General features: G+C 44.7%; 1 protein-coding gene across 1 annotated transcript in view; it reads right to left on the bottom strand.

Moving 5' to 3' along the window:
* The window catches only part of PPP1R7 (protein phosphatase 1 regulatory subunit 7), a 67,339-nt gene that overhangs the window by 11,580 nt on the left and 42,155 nt on the right, over positions 1-13,604 (bottom strand). Inside the window, exons 6-9 of the mRNA XM_077291013.1 lie at positions 9,011-9,173; positions 7,727-7,843; positions 7,409-7,513; positions 5,759-5,845 (exon numbers count right to left, since the gene is read on the bottom strand). Of these exons, the coding sequence (XP_077147128.1) occupies positions 5,759-5,845; positions 7,409-7,513; positions 7,727-7,843; positions 9,011-9,173 (472 nt within the window). The remainder of the gene's footprint in view (positions 1-5,758; positions 5,846-7,408; positions 7,514-7,726; positions 7,844-9,010; positions 9,174-13,604) is intronic.

The following is a 13,604-nucleotide window of genomic DNA, read 5'->3' on the forward strand; positions in this document are numbered from 1 at the left end:
AAGACTTCTTGATTTAAGGCCCACCATGGGTTGGATCTTCTTTCTGCTGAGAAAATCTGCTATCTGATTTCTTTCGCCTGTCAGATGTACCGCCGTTAGGGATTTTATGTTGAGCTCTGCCCAAGAGAATATGATGTTTGTTAGGTCCTGCAGGTGACAGTGTCTTGGACCTCCCTGATGTAGGATGAAAGAGACCGTAGTTGAGTTATCGGAGAATATTCTGATGTGAAGGTCGTTGAGCTGTTGCTGAGACCTGCTCAGCGCTTCCCAAACTGCTGAGTTCTCTGAAGTTTGAGGAGCTGTTGCGTATCCATGAGGGCCATGTTCCCTGAAGATAACGACCGTTTATGTGGGCTCCCCAGCCGCTGAGACTTTAGTCCGTCGTTATATTTATGCATAGAGACACCCGCAGAGGTTTGCCTTGCTGCAGATTTGGGGCGTTGACCCACCAGGACAGGGAGCGTCTTCCTTCTATGGTTAAGGATATCTTGTCGTTTAATGACGTCTGTTTTCCGTCCCATCTGGCGAGTATGTCTCGCTGTAATGGCCTTGAGTGGAACTGGCTCCACTGGACGCACGGAATACATGAGGTCATCAGACCCAGTAGTCTCATGGCTTTCCCGATAGTGGTGTACTGCTTTTTTCCCCAATATCTGAGCCTCTCATGAGACAGGCTTTCTTCCTTTCTGCTAATAGACTTGACTTTTTTAGATTACCCCATCCTAGAGTTTCCAGAAGCGACAGTGTCTTTTAGACATTGCTCCATCTGCTGACTTGAGTCTGCCACCAACAACAAGTCGTCCAAATATGGCACTATAATGACATTTTTTGTCCGTAGGAAGGCCATCGCCACTGCCATGAGTTTTGTAAAGATTCTCAGAGCTGATGATAGTCCGAATGGCAGACACTGGAACTGGAAATGAAGAATTTTCCCTCGGTCTTTTATAGCGAACCTGAGGTATTTTTGGTGTATGGGATGAATGGGCACATGATAAATGATAATATGCGCTTTTGAGATCTATTGTGCACATTACCGAATCTTTCTTTATTAATGGAATGACAGATCTGATGGTCTCCATTTTGAAGCGCTTGTAAAGGACCCACTGGTTCAGTGGTTTTAAGTTTATTATGGTCTGGTATTCGCCTCCTGGCTTTTTTATTGGAAAGAGACTGGAGTAGTGGCCCTGGAATTGTTCCGACAGGGGTACCGGAACTATGGCTTTTATCTGTTTGAGTTCTTGTATGTCTTCTAAAAGTCTTCCATGGACCTCTGGAGATTGGCTGCGGGTCAGACAATATCTTCTGGGGGGGTTTTGAGTAAATTTTATTTTGCATCCCTGAGAGACTGTTTGAAGTATCCAACGGTTTTGGGCAATACCCTGCCATCCTTCCCTGAACCGTTGAAGTCTTCCTCCGATGCGCTTGACGTCATTGTTTACCTGACCCGGTCCCTTGTTCATGAAAGGAGCCTCTACCCCTAGCTCCATCTTCCAGTTTTACCCCTGCCACTATAATCCTGCCTGGGATTTTATCAGGGCTTGTGAAACACTGGCATTTTATTTGTTTCTGTTCTGGGAAGCCGCCCTTCTTATCGGATGCTTTGTCAAGTAAATCATCCAATACCGGGCCAAATATGTGGAGACCAGAAAATGGGATTGAACATAGTTTATTTTTGGATTGAGTGTCTCCAGACCATGATCTTAACCATACCGCACGCCTTGCAGCATTAGACAATGCATTGCCCCTGGCTGCAAAGCGGACTGACTCCACCGAGGCATCTGCCATAAAATCAAGCAGTGGTAAGGATTTTAATATTTCTTCTCGATGAGTTTTATTTTTTATTTGGGTTTCTAACTCTTCAACCCATATACACATTGACCTTGCTACTGAGGTCGCAGCTACATTGGCCTTTATAATTGCTGCTGAGGCTTCCCATGATTTTTTAAGGAGATCCTCCGCTCTCCTGTCCATGGGATCCTTAAGGCCTGAGGAATCCTCGAATGGGATGGCTGTTTTCTTCGACACTCTGGCCACTGGTATGTCAATTTTTGGAACTGTTTCCCACGTTTTAGTATCCTCCGGATTAAAGGGAAGTCGGAATTTAAAGTCTTTTGGGACTATAAGTTTCTTCCCCACATCTTCCCATTCCTCTAATATCATTGCCGATATGTGATTATTCATATGGAAGACCCTATCTCTTTGAGCTCTAAGTCCTCCGAACATTTCATCCTGGAGTGTCATTGGCTCTGTGGTTTCTTCCACTTTCATGGTGTTTCGGACTGCCTGCAATAGAGTGTCCGTGTCTTCAGAAGAAAATAGATGTCTCTTCCGATCACCGGAGAGTTCAGAGGAAGATTCACCTTCTACTGAATCTAGATCAGAGTAGCTCGATACCATGTTCCATCTGGGTCTCTTAGGGGAGGGGACCTGGGCCGGTTCAGTAGTGGATATAGTGGATTGCACCTCCTCTCTGATCATGGTGCGTATATTATCCAATAAGGATGATTGCTCCTGTTTGAGCAGCCTGGGGATGCATGACTCGCACAGCTTTTTTTCGTATGTGTCTTGAAGTTTCGTGCCACATAATGGGCACTTATTAGATCTTCTTTTGACCGCTGTTGTGGAGCGCTTAGACATTTCCTTATCCTAAGAGATACGGAAACAAAGGTCCTATAGCTAATGTATATAGACTGCCTTGGAAGATGCTATCGTAGCTCACTCACATGGTCCAAGCGAGATTCGGACTGGACGTCAGGACGGCTAGCACTCTCCATGTTACTGGGTCAGTGTGTGCTGTCAGCTGTCTGTCTTAAATAGTCAGTCTTACCTGCCTTCAAGACATCTGAATCGTCCTCTTTCCGATCACAGCTGCTGCTCGTCTGGATCCTGCTGTCGCTTCTGACAGCACATGCGCCCCGTGGAACGCACCCTGGTCTTGGATCTCTGCTCATACTCTGCGTCCCCTCCAGGAGCGCCTGTCGGCCCATTCAACTCCGCCCCCGGAAGTCGTCACCGCGCGACTTCCGGTGTCATGGCGCCGTACTGGAGGGAGACGCTGACCCGGCGAGCGGCAACTTCTCAGCCACCTGCAGTGGCGCTGTATCGCCGGAATGAGCATCGCGGACGCCCGCCGAGAGAGCACCGCGCAGCAGCGGCAGCCCAGGGTCCACAGAGGGAATGTGGCTGCACACGGGAGCCCTGCTCTACCGAACGCTGAGGGACCTTTCGCGGTATCAGCGCTATCGCAGGCATACCTCACCCGCTGCCCCAACCCCGCTGGAGGCGCTGGAGCCCAGGTAATCCGGATCTTCGTACGTCTGTGCTCCTCTTCCTGCCTGATAGGGACAGGAAAAACACTGAAGGGTGGGAGGTGGGGAGGGGCTATTTAACCTCTTCTGTGTTTCCTGTCCCTATCAAGGATATGAAGGACAACCTCCTGGTGGTGCTGTCAGGAAGGACGTTCTGGGAAATTATATTTAAAAAAAAAAATAAAAATTGTGGATTTGGACTTTTTTTCCCCCTATTTTCTATATGGTAAAATCAATGGTGTCATTCAAAAGTACAACTCATCCCCCCCAAAAAATCAAGCCCTCACACGGCCATATTGACAGAAAAAAGGTATGGGTTTGGGAAAAAGGGGGGCAAAAACACAAAAAGCTTCTTTAGCACATATTTTCTGGTCTTCTGGAATTTATCACTAAATTCTGGTAAGCGATTTTTCACCGACTCCGTCAGATCGGATTAATAAAACAGAACCTAACCCCCCAAGAGGTCCTACTGTCACTCCCCACGAAGTCATATAATCCTAAGAAACATGACCTTCTTCCCCTTCTAATAGCCGCAGCCAAACACCTGATCTCCTTACATTGGAGACAAACAACCCCCCCTCACATCAATGAATGGGTCACAAAAGTCCAGGACATCTGCAGGATGGAGGAATTATCTAGTTGGGATTCACGTACTCACGACAAATTCTTCCGTACATGGTTACCTTGGCAATTAGCAGCTCTAGCCACCCCATAGTTTTTCACCAGCTATTTCGGTTGGCTATTCAAAAAAAAACAAAAAAAAAAAAACGGCACTGTGATGGACCCGGATATAGTTCATTAAACTAACTGATTTAGTTATACTTGACACTTTTCTTATTACTGTCTCGCTATCAGTCAAGATTATCTAGTTTGCTCTCTGTATGTTTTTTGATTACTTTATTGCTCGTTATTATTGAACTTCGAGACATTGGACAGGGAGTTTATTTTTAGCTACTTTACCTACCTCCCTCCCCTTTTTTGTTTATCTGTTTCTGATACCCTACTGGGTTTTCTTGAGATACATGGATCGAACTCTGTACCCTATTAACTTAGACCGGTTCTTTTTGCACATTTATCCAGAATTGTGGAACACTCCGGTGCATAAATTGAATGTGGATTTTTTTCTTTATCGCTGTATCTTTTGATAACTCAGATTCATGTGTCCTTGGTTTCTGTTTATGTGTTTGAAAATGTGAAAATAAAGAATTAAAAAAAAAAAACAAAACAAAAAAAAAAAAAAAACACAAAATGCAAAGTTTCAAGGTCGTGAAGGGGTTAGGCGCAAAAAAATGTAAAAGCTTAAAATTGTGAAATTTTCACCAAAATTCAGATATTTTCACAAATAAACGAAAAAAAATAATAGGCCTAAATTTACTAGGCCGTTCCAAGCTTTCTCCATACTTCCTTCTTCCCATCATTCTGGTACAGCTTGATCTTCATTTCATTTGGCCAAAGATTGCTTTTTCCAGAACTGGGCTGGGTTCTTTACATGTTTTTTTGCAAATTCTAATCTGGCCTTTCTATTTTTAAGGCTGATTAATGGTTTACACCTTGTGATGAACCCTCTTGTATTTGATCTCATGAAGTCTTCTCTTTATGGTAGACTTAGATACTGAATCACCTACTTCCTAGAGAGTATTCTGAACTTGCTGGATGTTGTGAAGGGGTTTTTCATCACCATGGAAAGATTCCTGCTTAATTGATAGATTAATGAGCGAATAGCCTAAACAGCCCAATAAAGAACTTTTGAGATAATTGTCCAATTCATTTTGGTCCGTTTAAGAGGAGGCCGCTACATATTTAAAGAGCTGTAATTCCTAAACCCTTACTCCAATTAGGATGTGAGTAGCCTAAAATTAAGAGTCTGCACCTAAGCCCATAATGATTATATAACTAGCTTGAATATGTTTTGGTAAACCGCTAAAAATTGTGTTGGTGTCCCAATATTTTTGGATTTAGCTGTACATCAAAGGCAAAGCAAGAACACAAAACTGAAATTAAGAAAGAAGGAACCCTCAGGCCCCATATACGTCCAATAAGTCAAAATAATTGAAAGGGAACACACATTTTATAAATAAATTACAACTTATTTTGCTGATCTTTGAAATAAAAAAAAGTAATCAAAAATGTGAAATGAAAAAAATGTTTTTCTTTAATTTCTCACCTCCTCAACCTGATAAGAGTCAGGGGAACAAAAAAAAAAAAATCTGAATATAAAAATTAGGACCAATACACCACAAAAAGGCAAACATTGTGTAAATATTCGAAGGAAAAAAAAACAAAACACCTTTGGAGCACTTAAAAGCACACGTACAATAAAGATCAAAAAAATGTGCCTGGTCATGAAAAGGGTAAAATGGTCAAATCTCTGTTGAACTAATTAAAGATTAAGCATGTGCATAAAGTAGAGGTGAAGCAGATAGGGAGTGAATAAATAATAATGACTTTACCCAAAATTCCTGAAGTTCTGTTAGATGTCGGATATTCTGAATTCTCTTTATTCTATTAGAAGCAACATCCAAAGTTGTGAGTTTAGTCTGAAAGACACAGAGAAAATGCATCGGTATGCTTTAGACACACGTTAAATTGCATTCACTTGAAAAAAATAAAACAACTTTAGCTCATTATATAATTTATTTTTTTACACACGTTTGGCTACATTAAACCTTTGAGATCTAGACCAAATGCAACGTGCAGAGAGCCTACGTATACTACAACATATACAATAGTTAATCTACCATCATGGAAAGTCAGACTTAGTCTCTCGATTACCCATCATTACTCTACAGCAGAAAAGATTCCTGGATATTGTAAACAGGATCATCGCAAAGCAAAAATTAAAATGTAAAATGTGTGAGAATCTAAAATGACAAAATTTGTCAGTGAATATTCAGAAATGCTCATCATCAAGAATAGCAGCAGCATTTTAGAATAAAGAAAAGCAAATATGTATTCGACAAAGTGATTGTCAAGTTTAGAAAACATGTTTTACAGTTACATGCCCAATTAGTTCTGAGTTATTACAGCTGCTTTGCTTTAGACCAGGGGTGGGGAACCTCAAGCCCCAGGGCCATTTACGGCCCTCGATGACCTTTTATCAGGCCCCCGGGCAGATTCTCAGGGACCTGTATTTTGATTGCCACCAGCTTATTAATTTCTTCTTGCTCTGTTAGCACACACACACAGTGTTCACTACTGACCACTGAAGGGCATGCAATGAAAGATTACGTACTGACACCAGTGCCAGAGCCAGGATGTACTTTGTGGTGGAGTTTGTACGGCCCCCGAAGGATGGTATAAATATCCAAATGGCCCTTGGCAGAAAAAAAAAAAAAAATGATTCCCCACCCTTGCTTTAGACCCTCATCTCTTGGCCAAGTGGACAGTGATTACCAATACTGGCTCTTGCGTTGGAGGACGTCCACATGTTATCTGGCTTTTCGATCATTTTCCTATAAGCCCACTCACTGGATCTCTCAAGCAGCGCCATGGACCATAAACAAAAAAAATGAAATGGCTGATGTCTTCTACTGCATCTACAACGCCAGCACAGACTCAGTCAGTGCATGTTGTGCATATCAATGATAGGTGGAGCAGTAGCATTACAAAACCCATGGTTTCCTGTGTACCCCAATGAAGCGAGAGCGAAACTTATTGTCAGCTATCACCACACCAGAAATAACAGCCGAGTGCTGGGACCCCAGCAGAGGGCACTTTGGTATCCACCATCACCACAATGTATGTACTTCCCATTCTGTGCTATTTTAGATCAAACAGGAACAGTATGAGGGAACACAACAACTCTCAGCAGGCTCAAAACCTACAACATGAGAAATGCTTCAGCTGCCCCCCTTAATCTACTTGATCCAAAACTTATAGGAGCAAGGAAGGGCTTGGTGTTGTGACAGACATTACAGGAAAGTAAACCTGGGTAAAGCCTTCTACATATTTCCCCTGCAGTGGAAAATCTATTTCAGAACACGAGCTGCCATTTAAATCTGCAGAATAAGGATTCAAAGGGTTTAAAGCCAAGAAAATATGTCTCTGTAATCTGACATTATTTAGGATTCCTTAAAACCCATCTCCTTTGAGAAGCTTACGTTGTTCTCCAGACCCTCCAAGACCTGGATGCCGTTGTCGCTCAGGTACAACTCACGCAGGTTCACCAGACTTTGGAGACCTTCAATTTTCAGGAGGCGATTACTCTGGAGAGAAGGGTTCATAGCGTTAACGCATTTACTAAACACACAAGTTTTATAAAGTAAATTAACCTGGCCCTCAAAAATTTGCCAAAAATGTCTTGGCATTACTAGACATTAGCAAAGCAAAAGATTGCACTACTGTAATTGTACGGTGAAATCCTAAGAAACTGACAAGGATGTCCATCTCCTAACTCCTGTAACCACGGTAGAGGTTACCTGCACGCTCAGCACTGTCAGATTACTCAGCGTCTCCATGTTCTGCAACTTGTTGATCTTGTTCTTCCCAAGAAACAAACTGTCCAAGTCTCTTAACATATCCAGATTCTCTATCTCCTGCAATGAAAACATTTGATAACACTTGTGAACGGCCATTTTAATCAAGGCTTTTAAATGAGAAAAAATTAATTCCTATTGTGTATATCATATAGGACTACACCTAATGTCCATTCACAGTCAATGAACCAGAGGACTGGCAGCTACTGACTACAACCATGAAAACACAGATCTGCACAAAAACTTCAGGATGCCACCGATGTACCAAGTCAGCTCGTGAAATTTCATCTCTCCTAAATATTCCACAATCAACTATGAATGGCATTGTGGAAAAGCGGAAGGAACCGCAGCAACGCACAGATCACAACATTCTTCATGTTGTACATAAAAGCCACCAATGCTCTACTGACTCAATACAAGAATATGTGGACTCTGCAGTTATAGACATCAGGACAAACGGCACCAGGAGCTTTATAACGTGTGATTCCATGGCAGAGCAACTGCATGCATGACTTACATCACCAAGCACAAGTGTCAGGTGTAGTGGTGTAAAGCACGCTACCACTGGACTCTGAAGAACATTTTTCAACTGCTTCAAAGTGACAAATGACGCTTGATGGACGTCTAGATTTGGTGAGTGCCAGAATGTTATCTGCCTGACCACACTGTGCACCTGTTACATATGGCAGATGAGGGACTGGTTGTTTCTCATGGGTCAGACTAAGCTCCTTAGTTCAAGTGAATGGAAATCTTAATGTTCCAGCACATGATATTTTGGACAACTGTAGCCTCCAGCTTTGCGAAAAAAGTTAGGGCAAGGCCCTTTTCTGTTCCCCATGACTGTGCCCCAGTGCACAAAGCGAGGTCCATAAAGGCATGGATGGAAGTATTTGATTTTTCGCCCAGAGCCCGGTCCTCAACTCCATCCTACGCCTTTGGGATGACTAGAACAGACCGTAAAGCCCGGACCTCTCTTCCAACATCAGTATCTGACTCTACAAATGTACCTCTGGATGAATGGGCAAAAATTCCCAACACCTCCAAAATCTCATTGAAAGCCTTCTCAGAAGAGTGGAAGCTGTTACAGCGGCAAAAGGGGGGCACAACTTCAAGTGAAAATCTATGGAAGTACAATGGGAGGTCAAAATAGATGCTGAAGAGTAATGTGTAGCTCATTATTCAGGACACCTAGGGTAATAGCATACTATTCCTACGCCATGTACTTACCCGAATACGATTCGAGCCCAGTTCCAGCAGACGGAGCTGCGTCATAGAGCCGAGGTTCTCAATGCGGCTAATCTTGTTGTTTACCAGGTACAGACGCTTCAGCTGAGACAAGGAGTCGAAACCCTCAATGCGCTTCAGAAGGTTGAATGACAGATCCAGGATTCTGAAAACACAGGATTACACCAGATTGGGACTTTCTAACTATAAAATAATCATAAAGGTGTAAAAGATGCCGCAAAAATCAATGGGGCTGGGGGATCTGCTGAGAGATTTATTTTACCTTCCACTGGAACAATATATATGTACAATTGTGAAGATATAACCTTTATTGACCATCACAAAAGGAATAAAAACTGAATAGATTTTATTTTTGTCTCTTAAAGGGGTGTTCCTGAATCAGACAGTAAAAGGGTAGTCCACCAGAATGAAATGATGCTTTATAGTGTGATAAATGTATCAGTTATGGAACTTACTGGTAGGTTATTTTTCTACTGAGCCCCAATATCCTGCGGTCACAGTTCTCCTCTTGCATCCTGACAGCTCTATTTCCCCTTTGGATTCTAATCAGAAGAGCGCCCTCTGCAGGCACATGACCAGTGATGTATGGAAGAGGCTAGCTGGCTTGTTTCAAAAGCCAAGTGCTCCTATTTATCTCCAGCAGTTGATGGGCCACCAGGATTGGCGAGGTGACCTCTACTACAGAGCTCTTTCTATTCATTTTCATTGGAGTTTTGAAAAGGATGTAGAGCATGTTCTGTGTAACTGAAAGGACGTCCGATCACCTGTAGTCCCAAACACAGACTCAGTCCGGTCCAATGCACAGATAGCTAGGAGTACAACAAGGCAGAACATCCAACAGAAAGAAGACAAGCCTTTTAAGACTTGATGTAAACGGTTCCTTTTATGTACCGCTATGTGGCTCGGTGATTAAACTTCCAAGTACTAATAATACGTCACATAGATTGATGTTACTGCATCGGGGCGGCCAAGTTCTTCTGGTGGTTCAAGAAAGAATTAACCTTATGATAGATGAATGTATTAAAAACCACGGGCCAAAACCCCAGGGATCACGCCGACTCCATTTGGTAATCTGGACTCTCTAATGTATTCCCCGAAGAGCCTTGGATTTATCGGAGACTTCCACAGTCTCTTTACAGAGTATCTTTTTTTGTAAGAACGCACTTCATCTGTTCTTTTTATATTAAAGTGTCACGCAAACTACTTTTTCAGTCTTTATATTGTTAAAGCTCATCTTTATAAAAGGTTTCACAATACAAACTGCACACAATTAAAGGGAATCTGTCAGTAGGAACAACCCTCCTAAGCCGTCTATATGGGCATTTAGGTTATAGGAAGCTGAATAAAATTATACCTTGATATCTGTGATCCGACGTCTTATTCCAGAGAAATCCACTTTTTTTTTTTTTTTTTTTTATTAAATATGGAAATGAGCTGTTAAGATTTATGGACCGGATATAGATCTCCCTGAGAATCTGCCTCCAGGACTTATTGTAAATAAAAGTGGTGTTACAAGTGTGAGACATGTAGATCAGGAGAGCAGACTGTCAGTCATTACATGTCTCACACTGGTAGCGTCCCCTTTAATTTAAAATAAGCTATGGAGGCAGATTCTTGGGGAGGTCCAAGTCCGGCCTATAGATCTTAAAAGCTCATTTCCATGTTAAGAAAATAGGGATTTTTGTGTACTCACCGTAAAATCCTTTTCTCCGAGCCACTCATTGGGGGACACAGGACCATGGGTGTATGCTACTGTTACTAGGAGGCTGACACTAAGTAAATACAAAAAGAGTTAGCTCCTCCTCTGCAGTATACACCGCCCACTGACACCGGATAATACCAGTTCGTAGCAAAGCAGTAGGAGATTAACAAAAAACTCTTAACCGTAGAAACAACATATCAGAGACTAGAACACTTATTATAGGCAACAAGCCAAACAAGGGTGGGTGCTGTGTCCCCCAATGAGTGGCAAGGAGAAAAGGATTTTACGTTGAGTACACAAAAATCCATTTTTCTCCATCGCCACATTGGGGGACATAGGACCGTGGGACGTCCAAAAGCAGTCCCTGGATGGGAAATAACCCAACAGTGTAAACTTATGGCACCTGTTGACTACAGGTGCGCTACCGCTGCCTGCAGAATAAGCCTACCCAGGCTTGCATCTGAAGATGCCCGAGTATGGACATTGTAATGCTTTGAAAAGGTGTGCACGTTAGACCAGGTCGCAGCTTAGCAAACCTGCTCTGCAGACGCTTGATTCCGAAAGGCCCAGGAAGCACCCACCGACCGAGTGGAGTGTGCCCTGAGGCCCGCAGGGAAAGGCTTGCCTCTGATGCAGTAATCCTCTTGAATAGTTGACCGAATCCATCTGGCGATTGTCGACTTAGAAGCGGCCAGTCCCTTCCGGTGTCCAGCCGGGAGCACGAACAAAGCATCCGTATGCCGAAAAGATGCCGTCCTGGACACGTACTTCCTGAGAGCTCTAACAAGATCCAAGGAGTGAAGAGCCTTCGGAGCAGGGCAAAGGGACAGAAGTACGAGATCCTCATTGAGGTGTAAGGAAGACAACACCTTTGGGAGGAAAGTAGGGGACGGTCTGAGGACCACCTTGTCTTGGTGGAACGTAAGGAACGGCAGGAAAGAGCAGCCAACTCAGACTCGTCTGATTGAGGTAATAGCGACGAGAAAGTCCACTTTCCATGAAAGGAGAGGTAGAGAGATGTCCTGCAACGGCTCGAAGGGAGATTCCTGCAGGACACCTAGGACCAGATTAAGGTCCCAAGCCTCTAGGGGTGCCTTGTAGGGAGGCACCATGTGAGAGACTCCATGAAAGAACGTTCTGACCTGAGGTTTGGAAGCGATTTTGCATTGAAAAAGGACTGACAAAGCCGAGACCTGCCCTTTAAGGGAACTCGGCGAAAGCCCCAAGTCCAGACCGGATTGGAGGAAATCCAGGATGGTAGGGATGTTGAAGACCATCAGAGGGCGACCTCTGCTTCTGCACCAATCAAAGAAGATCTTCCAAGTCCAGTTTTCCACTCCGGGAATATGAACGGCCGATATGACCGAGTGGTTGTGTTCGGCCCAGCGAAGGATGTGTTCTACCTCATGCATTGCAGCTCTGCTGCGGGTGCCCCCCTGATGATTTATATAAGCCACAGCTGTGGCATTGTCCGACTGGATACGGATGGGGCGACCAGCGAGGAGATGATGGAACTGCTTTAGGGACAGCCGGATCGCCCGTATCTCCAGGATGTTGATTGGAAGACGAGACTCGAGACGAGTCCAGGTTCCCTGCGCAGTGTGATGGCGAAAGACCGCTCCCCAGCCTAGGAGGCTGGCGTCGGTGGTGACTACCAGCCAATGGACCGGGAGGAAGGACCTCCCTTGGAGAAGAGAGGATTGGAGCATCCACCATTGGAGTGTCTGTCTGACCCGAGGGGAGAGGGGACACAGTTGGTCGAGGGAAAACGGACTCCCGTCTCATGCATCCAGAAGAGCGTGCTGGAGGGGGCGGAGTTGTAGTTGCGCAAAAGGAATCGCTTCCATTGCGGCCAACATTTTCCCGAGAATCCTCATACCGAAACGGATGGAGCAGGGGCACGGCCGAAGAAGCTTCCGGACCCCCTGTTGAAGGGCCAGGGCCTTGTCCCGAGGAAGGAGCACCAACCCTAGGGATGTGTCCAGGGTCATGCCCAAGGAAGGAAATCCTTTGAGCTGGGAGAAGGAGGACTTCTTTAAATTGATCAACCAGCCCAGCCGAGAAAGAGTATCCAAGGAAATGCGGACGCACTCCTCGCAGGCTCGGAAGGATGGGCCTTTGACCAGTAAGTCATCTAGATAAGGAAGAACGACTAAGCCCCGAGAATGCAGAATGGCCATGACAGCCACCATGACCCTTTGTGAAAACTCTGGGGGCGGTGGCGAGGCCGAAAGGCAAGGCCGTGAACTGAAAGTGTTCCCCGAAGCGGAGAAACCTTTGATGAGGCGGGAAGATTGGGATGTGGAGGTATGCATCCCGGATGCCGATGGATGCTAAGAATTCGCGGCAATGACTGAATGGAGGGATTCCATCCTGAAATGACGGACTTTGACAAATCCGTTCAAGAGCTTTAGGTCCAGGATGGGCCTTACTGTTCTATCCTTTTTGGGGACCATAAACAGATTTGAATAAAAACTGCGGAATCTTTCATCCTCTGGGACAGGGACAATCACTCCGTCTTGTCGGAGCGACTGGATGGCCTGGGAAAAGGCTCGGGCGAGCTGTCCCGCTTTGGGAGGGCGGGAAGCGAAGAACCAGTTTGGAGGGGTGGAGGAAAAATTGATTTTGTAACCGGAGGACACCAGATCCCTGACCCACTCATCGTGAACAACGGCGAGCCAGGCATGACGGAATGAGAGAAGGCGTCCGCCAATTTGGCTGGTGTCGTCCGGACGGGATTGCGAGTCATTTGGAAGAAGATGATTGGGGTCTGGACCCCCCCCTAGATTGTGTAGAGCGGCCCCCTCCAGGAATGGTTGGACCTGTATGAAGCCTGAGGGCTTTTGTCTCTGGCGGCACAGCGCCCCGAACCAG

This window comes from Ranitomeya variabilis, chromosome 2, assembly GCF_051348905.1.
Source record: "Ranitomeya variabilis isolate aRanVar5 chromosome 2, aRanVar5.hap1, whole genome shotgun sequence".
Lineage (NCBI taxonomy): Eukaryota > Metazoa > Chordata > Amphibia > Anura > Dendrobatidae > Ranitomeya > Ranitomeya variabilis.